Source organism: Myxocyprinus asiaticus, chromosome 1 (assembly GCF_019703515.2).
Source record: "Myxocyprinus asiaticus isolate MX2 ecotype Aquarium Trade chromosome 1, UBuf_Myxa_2, whole genome shotgun sequence".
Classification (NCBI taxonomy): domain Eukaryota; kingdom Metazoa; phylum Chordata; class Actinopteri; order Cypriniformes; family Catostomidae; genus Myxocyprinus; species Myxocyprinus asiaticus.
Genome location: NC_059344.1, coordinates 52,360,398 through 52,374,701, shown reverse-complemented (window position 1 = coordinate 52,374,701; position 14,304 = coordinate 52,360,398). Strand labels below are relative to the sequence as shown.

The 14,304-nt window shown below is 38.0% G+C and overlaps 1 protein-coding gene across 1 annotated transcript in view; it reads left to right on the top strand.

Moving 5' to 3' along the window:
- Positions 1-1,431: 1,431 nt before the first annotated feature.
- The window catches only part of tdrd7b (tudor domain containing 7 b), a 31,925-nt gene continuing 19,052 nt past the window's right edge, over positions 1,432-14,304 (top strand). The window contains exons 1-6 of the mRNA XM_051710600.1: positions 1,432-1,575; positions 4,330-4,536; positions 4,628-4,772; positions 9,562-9,751; positions 13,084-13,166; positions 13,985-14,208. Coding sequence (XP_051566560.1) covers positions 4,330-4,536; positions 4,628-4,772; positions 9,562-9,751; positions 13,084-13,166; positions 13,985-14,208 — 849 coding nt within the window. The 5' untranslated portion in view covers positions 1,432-1,575. The remainder of the gene's footprint in view (positions 1,576-4,329; positions 4,537-4,627; positions 4,773-9,561; positions 9,752-13,083; positions 13,167-13,984; positions 14,209-14,304) is intronic.

Below are 14,304 nucleotides of genomic sequence, written 5' to 3'. Positions count from 1 at the left end.
AATACTAAAACGGTAAATAACAATAAAATAGAATTAAATTAATTAAGTTGCCAGGTAATGAATCAATTAAAATAAAAACTATAATAACAATATACACTTACAATATAAAATAAAATAAAATAAACATTTAACAAGACATTTTGAACATAAAAAAAGGGTGTGAACTTAAAAAATGAATTCTGCTGCAACTGATGCATGATTGTCCTCCCCCAGAAACACCTGCATTTGATCTGTTTCTACTGAACTGAAACTCTCTCTCTCTCTCTCTCTCTCTCTCTCTCTCTGTGTGTGTGTGCGCGCGTGTGCGTACAAGCGTAGTTGAGCTAAAAAAAAAAAAAAAAAAAAAAATACTTGGCCAGTACACATCAGAAGTATCAGTTCCCCCTTCCCCTCTTTGGCTTATATTTAAAGCTATTAAACTATAATAGGCAATTGTGAAATAATAATAAAAAAAATGTAAAAATTTAAAAAAACAAAATAAAAAAACAAAACAAATTATTGTCAGTGCATTGATTTAAGAGATTATAGGCCTAATGTTAAAGGAATATTCCGGATTCAACAAGTTCAACAGCATTTGTGGCATAATGTTGATTACCACAAAAAATAATTTCGTCAATAACTTCACATTTATGCTTTTTAAACTCTCCACAAATGGACCACATTCACTTCCATTGTTAAAGAAAACGAGAGACGAGTCATCATGCCACAAATGCTTTCGATTTCGATTTTTCTTAATTCTAGTATGAATCAAGAATACCGTTTTGAGTCGCAAGATGGCGCCAATTAGCTGTTTTAACTTGCGTTAATATGAAACGAGAGCGACAGGTAGAATGGTTCTTCTTATTGTGCCATATTTTTACTGTATATTTGATAATTAATAGCTTATTCAGGTGTAAAAAAAAAAAAAATCCCGGGAAATCCGTGAAAGCAGCACACTGAAAGTTTCCTTTGCTGTTACTTTACTGCACTGGTCAGGCTGGACTCGACCACAGTCTTTCGTGACACACTGGTTTTGTGTTATAATTGTGTTATAAAGTACCGAAGTGGATCATTATTAGTTTCGGAGTTTGCAATCTTTTCTGATTTCTCGAAAAAGACTACAAACTATTTGAGTGCGCCCCCTGGTGGAATCCTTTTCGTCGCCTATTTCGAAATGATTTTAGTAGGTAGGACTGTACTGGGCGAACGTCAAGAAACATCCACCTACATGATGTTTACACAACCCATTACTGTTTTGCTTAATAGTATGTGCAAAAATGAGTGAGAAGACACCACAAGGCTACAATAAATATGGTGTGAAGTGTAGAATAAAACAACAGTGTATATATAGTGTGTGTATGGTAATGGTCTGAATTAGGTATACTGTATCTGACTGTGTTGCGTGTACCTGCTGATGTGGATTACTGTATATGTAGTGCGCATGCGGTCTGAGGATCTTCGCAGATGGGGATGGTGCGAGCACCTCTCCTGCGGGACAGGGATACGACCGGGCGTTAAGAGGAGGACACTGCGACAAGTGTGACTGAAGCAGTCGCTGTCAATTAAGCGGACTCACCGACCCACATCTATAGAGCGGTAAGACTTGAGATCAGCAGGGAAGTTATTGGACACTTTTTGTATTACTGAAGCAGCAGACTGGATAAGCGGAATAGACAGAAGAGTCACATCAGTGCAGCTACAGCTACAACTTTAACTATCACTGACAGTGAGCGAGCGCAAAACCAAGAACTAAACAGAATGCGATTAATCACTGGGTTCAGATCAGTCAAATGAAACGTCTCTAATTTCATTTTTAAACATATTTAATCATATTTAAACATGCTCGTAGATGAGAGACGGAATGGGGGTTCATCGCAGGAGGGCGTGGATAACACTCGCGTCAACAGTTGCCCGGTCGAAATTCTTGTGCATACATAGTGTGAAGATTTTGCATTTGCATGTTACCCTGCTGTGCGAACTACAAATAAAGATTACGCGTGTTTTTGAGGGCGACCGTCTTGAACGGTTTGTCCAGGAAAAAAGGGTGTGTCTACGAAAACTGCACGCCAAATTTACAAACGTGAAGTGCAAACATGCACTGTCAGTTGCGTTTAGTTTCATTTTATGTGGTGCTACAGGTGTGTGAACTTTTTTCAACATCAAGATTTTAGGTTGAAATATATATACAGAGAAAGGAACGTGTGTAAGTGCTGTAACTGACTGCCATTTTCTTTTTCCACAACTTTTAATCACATTTGAGCTTTCTGCATGTCTAGTCCTGTGGTTCAAATATTCCATGTAATCTCAATTAAAATGACAAACTACTAAACTATATAATAATTATGCAAGAGTTAGAAAAATGCTGTTTAATATGGATTAAGTATAGCACGTCACACAGCTGTCACTGTTTGATTTGATTTGTAAACTACCTGGACTCATTTAAGGAAGAAAGATGTGGTCTGTTTATTGTTATTTTATGAGGCATGCAGTTAATTATAGGCATAACTAACCCTATTTAACCGTACTTGCATTTACTGCAATGGTTGGCTAGTTTTTGCTTCTATAGTTGTCTACAATGCATGATTTGCTACCCTTATTTGTAAAGATCTTTTACAAGAGAGCAGTGGCGTAGCTAAGGGTGTGCCAGGGTGGGCAATGCCCACCCAGAATATTACAGATTATTAGTTTCCTTCAAATATATATTTATAAAATATTTTGAACTTAATTCTGATTTCTGAAAGCACGAAAGAACTATTTGAAAGCGCCGCCTTTCTGTTATTAAAGAACATTTTGTAAAATATAATACAAAATAAAATTTGGGGTGAAAATTTGGCCCATCCATTTTTATTTAGGCCCGCCCAAAATTAATTTCCTATCTACACCCTTGCAAGAGAGTAACAGTAACAGAAGTATACACTGAAAAAAAAGATTGTTAAAGAGCACCTATTATGGTTTTTCAAATATTACCTTTCATGTAGTGTGTTATATAGCTGTTTGTGAATGTAAAAATGTCTGCAAAGTCTCAAAAATCAAAGAGTTATTGACTCCCAAAAGAAAGAACCGATTCTGAACACCTGAAACGAGTCGTTAGTAATTCCAGACTTACTTCCTGTACTAACCTACGTAATTTGGTAACAAAAACCCCGCCTCTGGTCTTCATTGGCTGCTCGCGAACAGCTTTGACCCACCCTCAAACACTACACCTAAACGGTAGACCAATCACAACAGACTGGGACATCTGACCAATCAGAGCAGAGTAGACTCTCTGAAAGGAGGAGTTTAGAATGAATCCTTTAGAATGGATCATTGAACGAGTCGTTTTTGACACTGGGGAAAAAAAGGTAATGCTGCAATTTAAATTATGAGCAAATTAAAGTGTTTTTTGACCTTGGATGCATGTAAATCTATTGTATGAGACCTTTAAAATAAAATTAGGCACGTTTAAAAACCATAATAGGTGCTCTTTAACCAAAAAAGCATAAGCATCATGTGGTAACATCTAAATTAACTGGTTTTATTCAAGTCCAAAATATTATTAAACATCACTGAATCAACATGAATGAATTAGGTTGCACCAACAAAACTAATTTGATGGGTTAGATTAGGCAAAAATAGCTACCACTTTTTACAGTGTACAGAACGAAAATTGCAGTAAGAATGAAATGCTATGTGGCAACACAATGTGGTTTTCGTATCTGTGAAATAGCTAGACTAACAGCATTCGTTGAATGTGATCTCTTTGATTTCATCTTTTTTTACCCCCTGATTTATAGCCTACTGCTGGGGTTGGCTCTGACTCCTCTTGCTTTCTTGAACATAAGCCATTATTGACTGCTCATAAAGGAATAAAAAATGTGTTATGTGATGATCTATTTGTGTAGCATTAACTGTCTGGCTGTGACTGGCAAAACCCATTTGCCACATCATCAATACCACCATAGCCATGCCAAAAAAACACAAATACAACCATAGTATGGTTACACCCTAAGTGTTGGTGTGGATAAACGAAACACAATGCAATCCACAACTCCTTTTGCTGCAGTATGTTTATTCCGGCTGTCTGATATGGTCATTTATTAAATTGTTTTCACTGCATTGAAATCAATACCACTCTTTAAGATACAGAAGATCAATGCAAGCCTTAAAGTTATAAATCTACTCTATAAATCAAGTGTGACCTTACTATGCTTTGTAAGGTGGCTTTGCATATCTTAAAACAATAACATTTTGTGCAATTGTTTTTAACTGAGCCATTCATATACTGTTAAAAATGTACCCATAACTGTGTTTCCACATGGTAAACACATATATCTACTTTAGAAATGATCTATCTCTCCTGGCGTTTTAAAGATGGCGGATGTGGAATTGGTGAAGAAGATGCTACGGGCGGTGCTCCAGCCCAGTAAGAGTGGCGTGTCGCTGTCCCGCCTGCAGGTAGAGTATAAAGACCTGACGGGTGAGCTCATACCCTACAAACAGTTGGGTTATGCCACGCTGGATGCCCTCCTGCACAGCATGCCCTCAGTCGTGAGACTGGATAAAGGACAGGCTGGAGAGGTAAGACTGGTTTATTTACCTCTCAACATGCTTGTAATACAGAAGTTCTGCTGGTTTTTGTGAGTGATAAAACTTCACTTAAAACACATAGGTGGTATGCCATGCTACTGCAGGAAATGAGATGGCCCACATTACTAAGCTTGCGGCCCGTCAGCGCACAGCAAAGAAAACTGGCCAGCCTCAAGTGGTGAACTGTCAAATGAGAGTCAAACCTGCTGCTCCTCTGGTGCTGAATGGTGAGACTCACCATTGTACTGTATGAGTGCTCAATAAAATCAAAATGCAGATATTGTCTGAAGGAAATAATGACATTGTATCATTAAATGTATTAGAATGTATATGTAAAAACATATATATATATATATATACTATATATTAGAGGTCGACCGATAGTGGTTTTGCCGATTTGATAACTAAGGTTGAAAATTTGATTTATAGAATGTAAAAAACAACTCGTAATCTTTTTTTTTTTGTGGATTTTCTCCCCTTTTTCTCCTAATTTGGAATGCCCAATTCCCAATGTGCTTTTTAAGTCCTTGTGGTCGTGTAGTGATTCGCCTCAGTCCGGATGGCAGACTGAGACCGTCAACCCACGCATCTTATTACATGGCTTGTTGAGCGTGTTGCCACGGAGACATAGCATGTGTGGAGGCTTCACGCAATCCACTGCAGCAACCACGCTCAACTCACCACGTGCCCCACCGAGAACGAACCACATAATAGCAATCACGAGGAGGTTACCCCATGTGACTCTACCCTCCCTAGCAACCCGGCCAATTTGGTTGCTTAGGAGACCTGGCTGGAGTTACACAGCACGCCCTGGGATTCAAACTAGTGAACTCCAGGGGTGGTAGCCAGCGTCTTAACCACTGAGCTACTAAGGCCCCAACAATTCTTAATCTTTACTTACTATGATGGGCACAGACAGAGGCTGAAAAATGAATAAAAGCCCATATGCAGTTTATTGTGAAAAAAAAAAAAAAAATCCATGTATTAATCAGAAGAGATTTGGTGCACAATGCAGGACTTTTAACTACAAATATGCCCAAAATACTTATTTTGGGACACTTATTTTGAAATGAAGGGGACTTGGCTCAATTACAATGTGTATATATATATATATATATATATATATATATATATATATATATATATATATATATATATATATTACACTTGACTGAAATGTTTCTCATGATCTTACAAATCTTTTGATCTGAAGGCGTATGCTTAAATGTTTGAAATTAGTTTTGTAGACAAAAATATAGTTGTGCCACCATATTAATTTATTTCATTATTAAACTAAAATGGAATTAAAAAAAAAAGTTTTTGAAATTGATGACTTGGAACAAATAATAAAGAAAAGCTTATATATATATATTCATCTTTTTGCTTGAATAATAATAAAAAAACATCTGGTGAAATATATACTATATGTATGAATATTTATATATATTTCACCAGATGTTTTTTTTAAATAATTATTATTATAGGTCAGCTCCAGCACTTTCAGGTCTTAAACTCACCCTGGATCAGTGACTCATGTTTTTGGCTTGCTATGATACAGCAGTAACCAAGCATCTCTATTGACCTAGAGGAGAGAGAGAGGGAGCGATGGGGACAAGGAGAGAGAGAGGGATGTCTGGAGACTGCAGCCTTGTGTAGAGGTAGCGAATATCTTGCGTGACTGTACAGGGGAGGAAAGAGTCTTTCTTTCCTTTTTCCTCATCTGTTATTTAATGGCTCGGCTGCTGGTACCGTGGCGATGCTTTGCTCTGTCCTGTTATCCTTAGCTCACCGTTCGCTCTCTTTTAGAAATTAATAGCCTGTGGAATGCTTATCTCAGGAGGGCTTTTTGCAGTGATATAGGTATTATATTGCTTTTTCCTCTCCACATTGGACCGGTGGGACAACTCGTGCTTTTAGGAAGCAATCAGCTGGGTTTACTGCCGGTTGGAAGGTATGATGTCATTCTGTTACATTCAGGTTGACAGGTATGATGTCATGTTGAATGTGTAAGACCAGATGTTTTTTTATACATAGGGTCTAGTTGGTATGATGAAATAGTTGGTTTGTAATGAAATACAAGGATGTGCTGATGCATTCTCTAGGCTATGTTATTAAGTATATGAACTGAATGAAGCGGAGAGAGATATTTTTGATGCATATTCACATTTCTAGTGATAATGCTGTACAGTGGAGTACCGGAAACTTCAAGGCTCTTTTGCTGGAAAACACACAGTATATAAATGCATTATCTGATAAAGTGCATTGATTGTTTGTAAGCACACTGACTTGTTTGCAAGGACAAATGTTTGTTCTTGCATAGCTTAGAATTTTGATTTGGTCCTGTGGATTTCAGCGCAAAAGTTGTCAAAAAAGTTGTCAATACTTAATAGGACTGACTGCCAGTGTTCATTCTCATAAAATCCTATGAGTGTTGTACTGAATGTCCTTTGTATGGTATTATCATAATATTATCAATATGTGAAAACACGCAGTAAATAATTGATATAAAACAATAAATACATTCACAAACTGACTTACAGTCATTTTTGAAATAGTTTTTAATGCAGTCTGGGTGGTACGGTAATGCAGTTGCTTTGCAGCACTAATGCAGTAGTGACAGAGTTATACTGTTGTTAGTATAGTGCTGTATCTTGTTGATATTGTTGTTAGATTACAGTCAGCCATGGTTTTAAGACCATAATAACACTGCCCATGTGAGGAGATTTATGTTTTAATAAAGACATAGAAATTGTTGTTATAACCAGGAAAAGACATTTATACAATCCCTGAGCTGTAAATGGGTTACTGATCACTTCCAGAGTGTGGGAGCAGAGTCAGTCTAAATTTTGCGTGGATAATGGGGAAAAGGCCTTTTCATGATTGCAAAGCTTGAATAGATTTCAAAAAGTGTGTGTTATTTTCAATATTGATTTGAATTGGAGGATTTTACCGAAACCTATGACTGAGGTGGTGGAAAAGGCTGATTAGTTGGCCGATAGTTTTTAAAAATCAATTTAGAGAATGTTAAAAAAAATGTTCTTAGTCTTTCCTTACTATGACGGGCATAGACACAGAAGCTACAAGAGTCCAAAGTAAATAAAATCCCAAATATAGTATATAGTTAATGTTCAACCAGAATCTCAGTGCAACCAGAAGAGATGAAAATTTGGTGCAGATTTGGGACTTTTAAATGTAAACAAGCCCAAAATGCACAAGGTTCTCTTATTTTGAAATGATGGAGACTTAGCTATATATATATATGTGTGTGTGTGTGTGTGTGTGTGTGTATGTATAAATGACAACTTAATCAACTTCCAAAAAAGCAACTATCGGCAGCGATTGATCGATAAAACCGATATATATCGGTCTACCTCTAATTTGAATATCTTGTATGCAGTACTCTTTTAATACATATACAGGTGCATCTCAATAAATTAGAATGTCGTGGAAAAGTTCATTTATTTCAGTAATTCAACTCAAATTGTGAAACTCGTGTATTAAATAAATTCAATGCACACAGACTGAAGTAGTTTAAGTCTTTGGTTCTTTTAATTGTGATGATTTTGGCTCACATTTAACAAAAACCCACCAATTCACTATCTCAAAAAATTAGAATATGGTGACATGCCAATCAGCTAATCAACTCAAAACACCTGCAAAGGTTTCCTGAGCCTTCAAAATGGTCTCTCAGTTTGGTTCACTAGGCTACACAATCATGGGGAAGACTGCTGATCTGACAGTTGTCCAGAAGACAATCATTGACACCCTTCACAAGGAGGGTAAGCCACAAACATTCATTGCCAAAGAAGCTGGCTGTTCACAGAGTGCTGTATCCAAGCATGTTAACAGAAAGTTGAGTGGAAGGAAAAGTGTGGAAGAAAAGATGCACAACCAACCGAGAGAACCGCAGCCTTATGATTGTCAAGCAAAATCGATTCAAGAATTTGGGGGAACTTCACAAGGAATGGACTGAGGCTGGGGTCAAGGCATCAAGAGCCACCACACACAGACATGTCAAGGAATTTGGCTACAGTTGTCGTATTCCTCTTGTTAAGCCACTCCTGAACCACAGAAAACGTCAGAGGCGTCTTACCTGGGCTAAGGAGAAGAAGAACTGGACTGTTGCTCAGTGTTCCAAAGTCCTCTTTTCAGATGAGAGCAAGTTTTGTATTTCATTTGGAACCAAGGTCCTAGAGTCTGGAGGAAGGGTGGAGAAGCTCATAGCCCAAGTTGCTTGAAGTCCAGTGTTAAGTTTCCACAGTCTGTGATGATTTGGGGTGCAATGTCATCTGCTGGTGTTGGTCCATTGTGTTTTTTGAAAACCAAAGTCACTGCACCCGTTTACCAAGAAATTTTGGAGCACTTCATGCTTCCTTCTGCTGACCAGCTTTTTAAAGATGCTGATTTCATTTTCCAGCAGGATTTGGCACCTGCCCACACTGCCAAAAGCACCAAAAGTTTGTTAAATGACCATGGTGTTGGTGTGCTTGACTGGCCAGCAAACTCACCAGACCTGAACCCCATAGAGAATCTATGGGGTATTGTCAAGAGGAAAATGAGAAACAAGAGACCAAAAAATGCAGATGAGCTGAAGGCCACTGTCAAAGAAACCTGGGCTTCCATACCATCTCAGCAGTGCCACAAACTGACCACCTCCATGCCACGCCAAATTGAGGCAGTAATTAAAGCAAAAGGAGCCCCTACTAAGTATTGAGTACATATACAGTAAATGAACATACTTTCCAGAAGGCCAACAATTCACTAAAAATTTTTTTTTATTGGTCTTATGATGTATTCTAATTTTCTGAGATAGTGAATTGGTGGGTTTTTGTTAAATGTGAGCCAAAATCATCACAATTAAAAGAACCAAAGACTTAAACTACTTCAGTCTGTGTGCATTGAATTTATTTAATACACGAGTTTCACAATTTGAGTTGAATTACTGAAATAAATGAACTTTTCCACGACATTTCTAATTTATTGAGATGCACCTGTATTGTCTCATGTCGTCCATAGCCAAGCCAAGGACATCTTTGAGACAGCCTGATCATCGGGGACGTCTGGGGCGAGGTGGATGTCGTGGAGGGTTTCATGGAGACACTCGCACAGGAAGCATGAGGGACTCCCAGCCTGATTGGAGAGGTGGCAAGCCCCACAGTACACCCCCAAACACACCCACAAGAAAACCTTCCATTCCCTCCGAAAGGTAATGAACTGAAAGAATAAAAGGGGGAATAATCTGTTGGAGATATCACACTGGTTTTAAATAAGGAAACATTGGAAATAGGGCTGCACAATTAAAAAAATAATTGAGATTGTAATTATGGCTGCTGCAATTCACTAATCGTAAAAGTGCCAATTATAGCATTCCACTTTAGTCTGCTTCTGTTGAGTGAAAATGTTGTATTTATGTTGGCTTGACAAAGCCAACGTACTCTAATTGTACAAACTTGGTTTAGTTTTTTTTTTAAATCCCTAGGAGCTTCTCCTAGAGCTTTCGAGCGACATCCACCAAACTCTGCACAGACCTTCAGACTGTTCTGAATTAGTGTGCTATATCTTTCATAACTGATTGGAATTACAAAATTAATTAATTGCAGAAAATAAATTGATCATAAAAGACGTTCAAACATTTCAAAGTTTCTGAGTTTTATAACTCTTAGAGCTATGTCCACCAGACTGATACATAATAATTTTCAATTTTTTGCCACAATCATGGACCCCTAATTGAAAAATGATTAAATAAATATAAAAAATAAAAAGAATATTGCATTTGTGTATGGCAAATACTAACAAAATCTCACAAAAGCGACTTTTAAGTGTCACGTGTTGTGTGAATGCCATTTTCCAGAGCAAGTTACTTGCAAAGAATACGAATCATGAACTAGTGAATGAACAGAGTGTTCAAGCAGATCATTAGGATTTTTGTCTTTTCAGACTTTGCAACTGTTTGTCTGTTGTTGATGATATTTTCTGACTTGATGGGCAATAACAGAGCATGTCATCTGAGTATTGTTTGTATCCAGTGCTTATACAGCAATCAAACTGAGGGTGCTGTCTGTGTGTGTAGTGTGTGTGTGCAGTCACTTCAGCCAAATACTATTGAGAGCAAACAGCTGACCTCACTCTTTAGAATTTTGCTCTGTATTGCTTACTGTGGCACACACACAATGGCAGTGAGGGCGCAGAGGGTGGCAGGGTTAGGCGAGAGTGTTTAGGTTTGGTAATCCTTCCTCCATTCTCTCACAGATTAGCCATTCTAAACCAGTCCACAGTGAATCAGCACTTTCCCTTTGGTACAGTGTGAGGGGGAGTTTGAGTCATCTGATACCTAGAGTCAGATGCAGTAAGACCTCTATTCCCCTGCTTTATCACACTCACACAGAACAAACTGGGTGTGCTGCTGTAGTTTGCCAAAATGTCTGCCTTTGTCATATTGTCCCTGTTGTTTTTTCAGTTTATAATAACTGGGCTTAATGCTGTACTTGACTGTTCTGTGGTAGTTAGTAGACTGGTAGGTTTTAATGATCACAGAATAGGAGGATAACCAAATTATAATTAAGTGTTGACAGGCTAATTTGTATTGACCAAGTAATGTTTGCTGCAGTAGTGTTTTTGCTGCAAAAGTTCTACGTTCAAAGGTAAAAAAGGAGTTTGAAACAGCTGAGCAATGACATACTGTTGGCGAACATTCAGACACCGGCCACTCTTCAGGGGGAGGCGTTTAGATGACCATTTAAATATGAGGACACTCAAGACTACATGTTAAAAATCAACTAATATGACATAAAATGTGTTATCAACGACTTCATGATTCATTCTATGAGTGAAATTCACACAAGATCAGTAAAATAAGCAATATTTACTACTCAATGATTATTTAAAGTAATAAATATGCAGTAGATTATGTTTAATTTGTCTTGTTTACATTCTGAATACATGGCGCTAAAGTGCTAACACGCTTCACGCGGCCATAATATGTGCCTGATAATACTGCAAAAAATGGGTGTATGAAAGAGTGTTAATGGGTAGAATACAGACAAATTAATGATTATAGGCATACCTTTACTTTGGGCAGATGTGTGAATGGCTTTTGGCTGTAGAAGGCACATGAGTGAATGGGCACTAAAGAGTATTTGAGCAGATTTGATTCCTTTTGCAGACTACTTAAACAAAAAATTGCATGACATGTTCTTGGAAAATGTCTCTACGTGAACGATGGTATAGATGTAGGTAAATTTGCACCAGCTCGCTAAGAACTCTACACGCCGGTGTGTTCATGTTGACTGATCTTAAGTGACTGATCGGGAAGTAGCTGTCGGCCTCAAAGTAGGTGGTGCTCCATGTCACACCTATCGAGAACATCGACCAATAGCAGTGTTTAGCAGCCGGTACAAAGTTTTCCTGAGAGTTCGCCCTGGCGAGCTGTTACGAACCACTGAATTTAACTCAAAAACACCTTCTTTTGGGACAGATTTTTTTTTAATGATGTCACACCCGTTCGTTCTTCGATTTTATAGGAAGTATGCAGGGGCCTTTAACCTTGGTAAAATCACTGTAACCCATGACCTTGAGCTTATTAGATGAGCTTACCTATGGCTTAGCATATTGCTTTTTATTTATTTATTTATTTTTATCCTCTTTTCTCCCAGTTATGGAATGCCCAATTCCCATTACTTAGTAGGTCCTCGTGGTGGCGCGGTTACTCACCGCAATCCGGGTGGTGGAGGACAAGTCTCAGTTGCCCAGTCAATTCGTGCATCTTATCACGTGGCTCATTGTGCATGACACCGCGGAGACTCCGCATGTGGAGGCTCATGCTACTCTCCGTGATCCACACACAACTTACCACGCGCCCCATTGAGAGCAAGAACCATTAATCGTGACCACGAGGAGGTTACCCCATGTGACCCTACCCTCCCAAGCAACCGGGCCAATTTGGTTGCTTAGGAGACCTGGCTGGAGTCACTCAGCACACCCTGCATTCGAACTCGCGACTCCAGGGGTGGTAGTCAGCGTCAATACTCGCTGAGCTACCCAGGCCCCTCTTATCCTATTGCTTTTATTAATGGTAGTAACAACGATATGACAAAAGACACCACTGTTAAATGATTTTTTACAATTATTAATAATAATGAACAATTATTCTGCAAAGTTATATAGTTCAATAGCCTAACTTTAAGCTGCTTACGGTTACCAAGCAGTTTTTTTCAGTAATAATTACAATGTAGAGACTTTCCACATTAAGGTGTGTGTGTATATTAGCTGTTTTACAATGATTTCGAATGTGGCTCATCCAGTCAGATTTCAGAGTTGGAAACATCTGTTTTATAAAACTGGAAACATTATAAGAACATTAGCAAGAAATGAAATCTTATGGGGTATTGTAATAACCTAGGTCTTTTATAGGAATAACATATCGTATTAGGCCTGGCATTGCAGTGTATAATCTGAAAAATACATGTTGTTTCCTTTTTTTCCCATAGATGTGTGTTATTCTTCCAATCTTTGATTTTTAAAAAAAAATTTTTTTTTTAGATCAGACAAAAGGATGACCCTTCCCTCCAGATTCCAGAAAGAAGTCCATGCCCACCTTTCCAGAAACCCACAGCACAGCAATGGTGAGCGTGCTTTAGGCAGAGAAGTCTTGTGTTAAATATGCAGATTGCCTAAACATCCTTCTTCTCATGAAGCTCCTTTAAAGGTTACAGCTATCCTGAAGTCCATAGCAACTTGACATCCTTTCCCAGGAAACATTCCAGGCATGGGATATTCATTAAAGGATGAAAAGAGAACAGTCTTCTTCTTTGTCAAGCAGGCAATAAGCTCCTGCTGCTGCAAAGAAGTATTTCTCAGGGTTTTTTATTTATTTATTTACATGACTGTAATTGTGATTCAATTGCTGGCAGCTATATCATAATACATGCAGGCATAAGACTCTCTATATTATGTGGGGTTCATTGCAAGTTAAAACCACATGTGTAAACTGTAAAGAATTTCAAACCACTAAAATTGACAACTTTAGTTTAACTGATGCCTTCATTTTTTTTAGTAAAATCAAAGTGGTGCCAAAGTTTTAATCTGCTCATTTCCGTCCACTTTGGGTTCAGTTACTGAGAAAATCCAGTTGAAATTCTGAAAACGAATAAGTTGAAATGACGAAAATTATCGCGATAAGTTAAATAGATGACTTAATGACTTGATGACTTAAATAGAAATGTTGTTATAATAATGATAAAAGCATTTTACAGTGTACTGTGTTGTACTTATCTTTTTAAATCTACAGTATTTGAAGGTATGTCTGTATATATGTATATTCAATCCAAGAGCAAACCTATAACTTTTTAAACAAATAACTCTACAAACCAAGATCAAACCTATAACTGCCCTATGCAGAATGGTTATTAAAATACAGTGTTTGTATTCTTGGTATTTCTAGCCCCCTATAACCTGAATGAAAACACAACTCCAGCAAAACCTAGACTGCTTCATTCTGCGCCGTACAGTCCCAAGCTGGTGCAGTCCCGTCTTAAAGACATTCTGAACAAGCACAGCAATGGCCTTTGGGTCTCCAAGCTGCCTCAGCTGTACCGGGAGCACTACAAACAAGAGCTAGACAGTGAAGCCCTCAAAGACCTGGAACACTGGACTCACATCTGCACTGTAAGTTTAGATTTGGCCATTAAATGTTCGGTGATAGCATACACTTTCAGAACGCAAAACTTCCTCCTCGGTCCAAAAAGGCAATCTATTGCACTA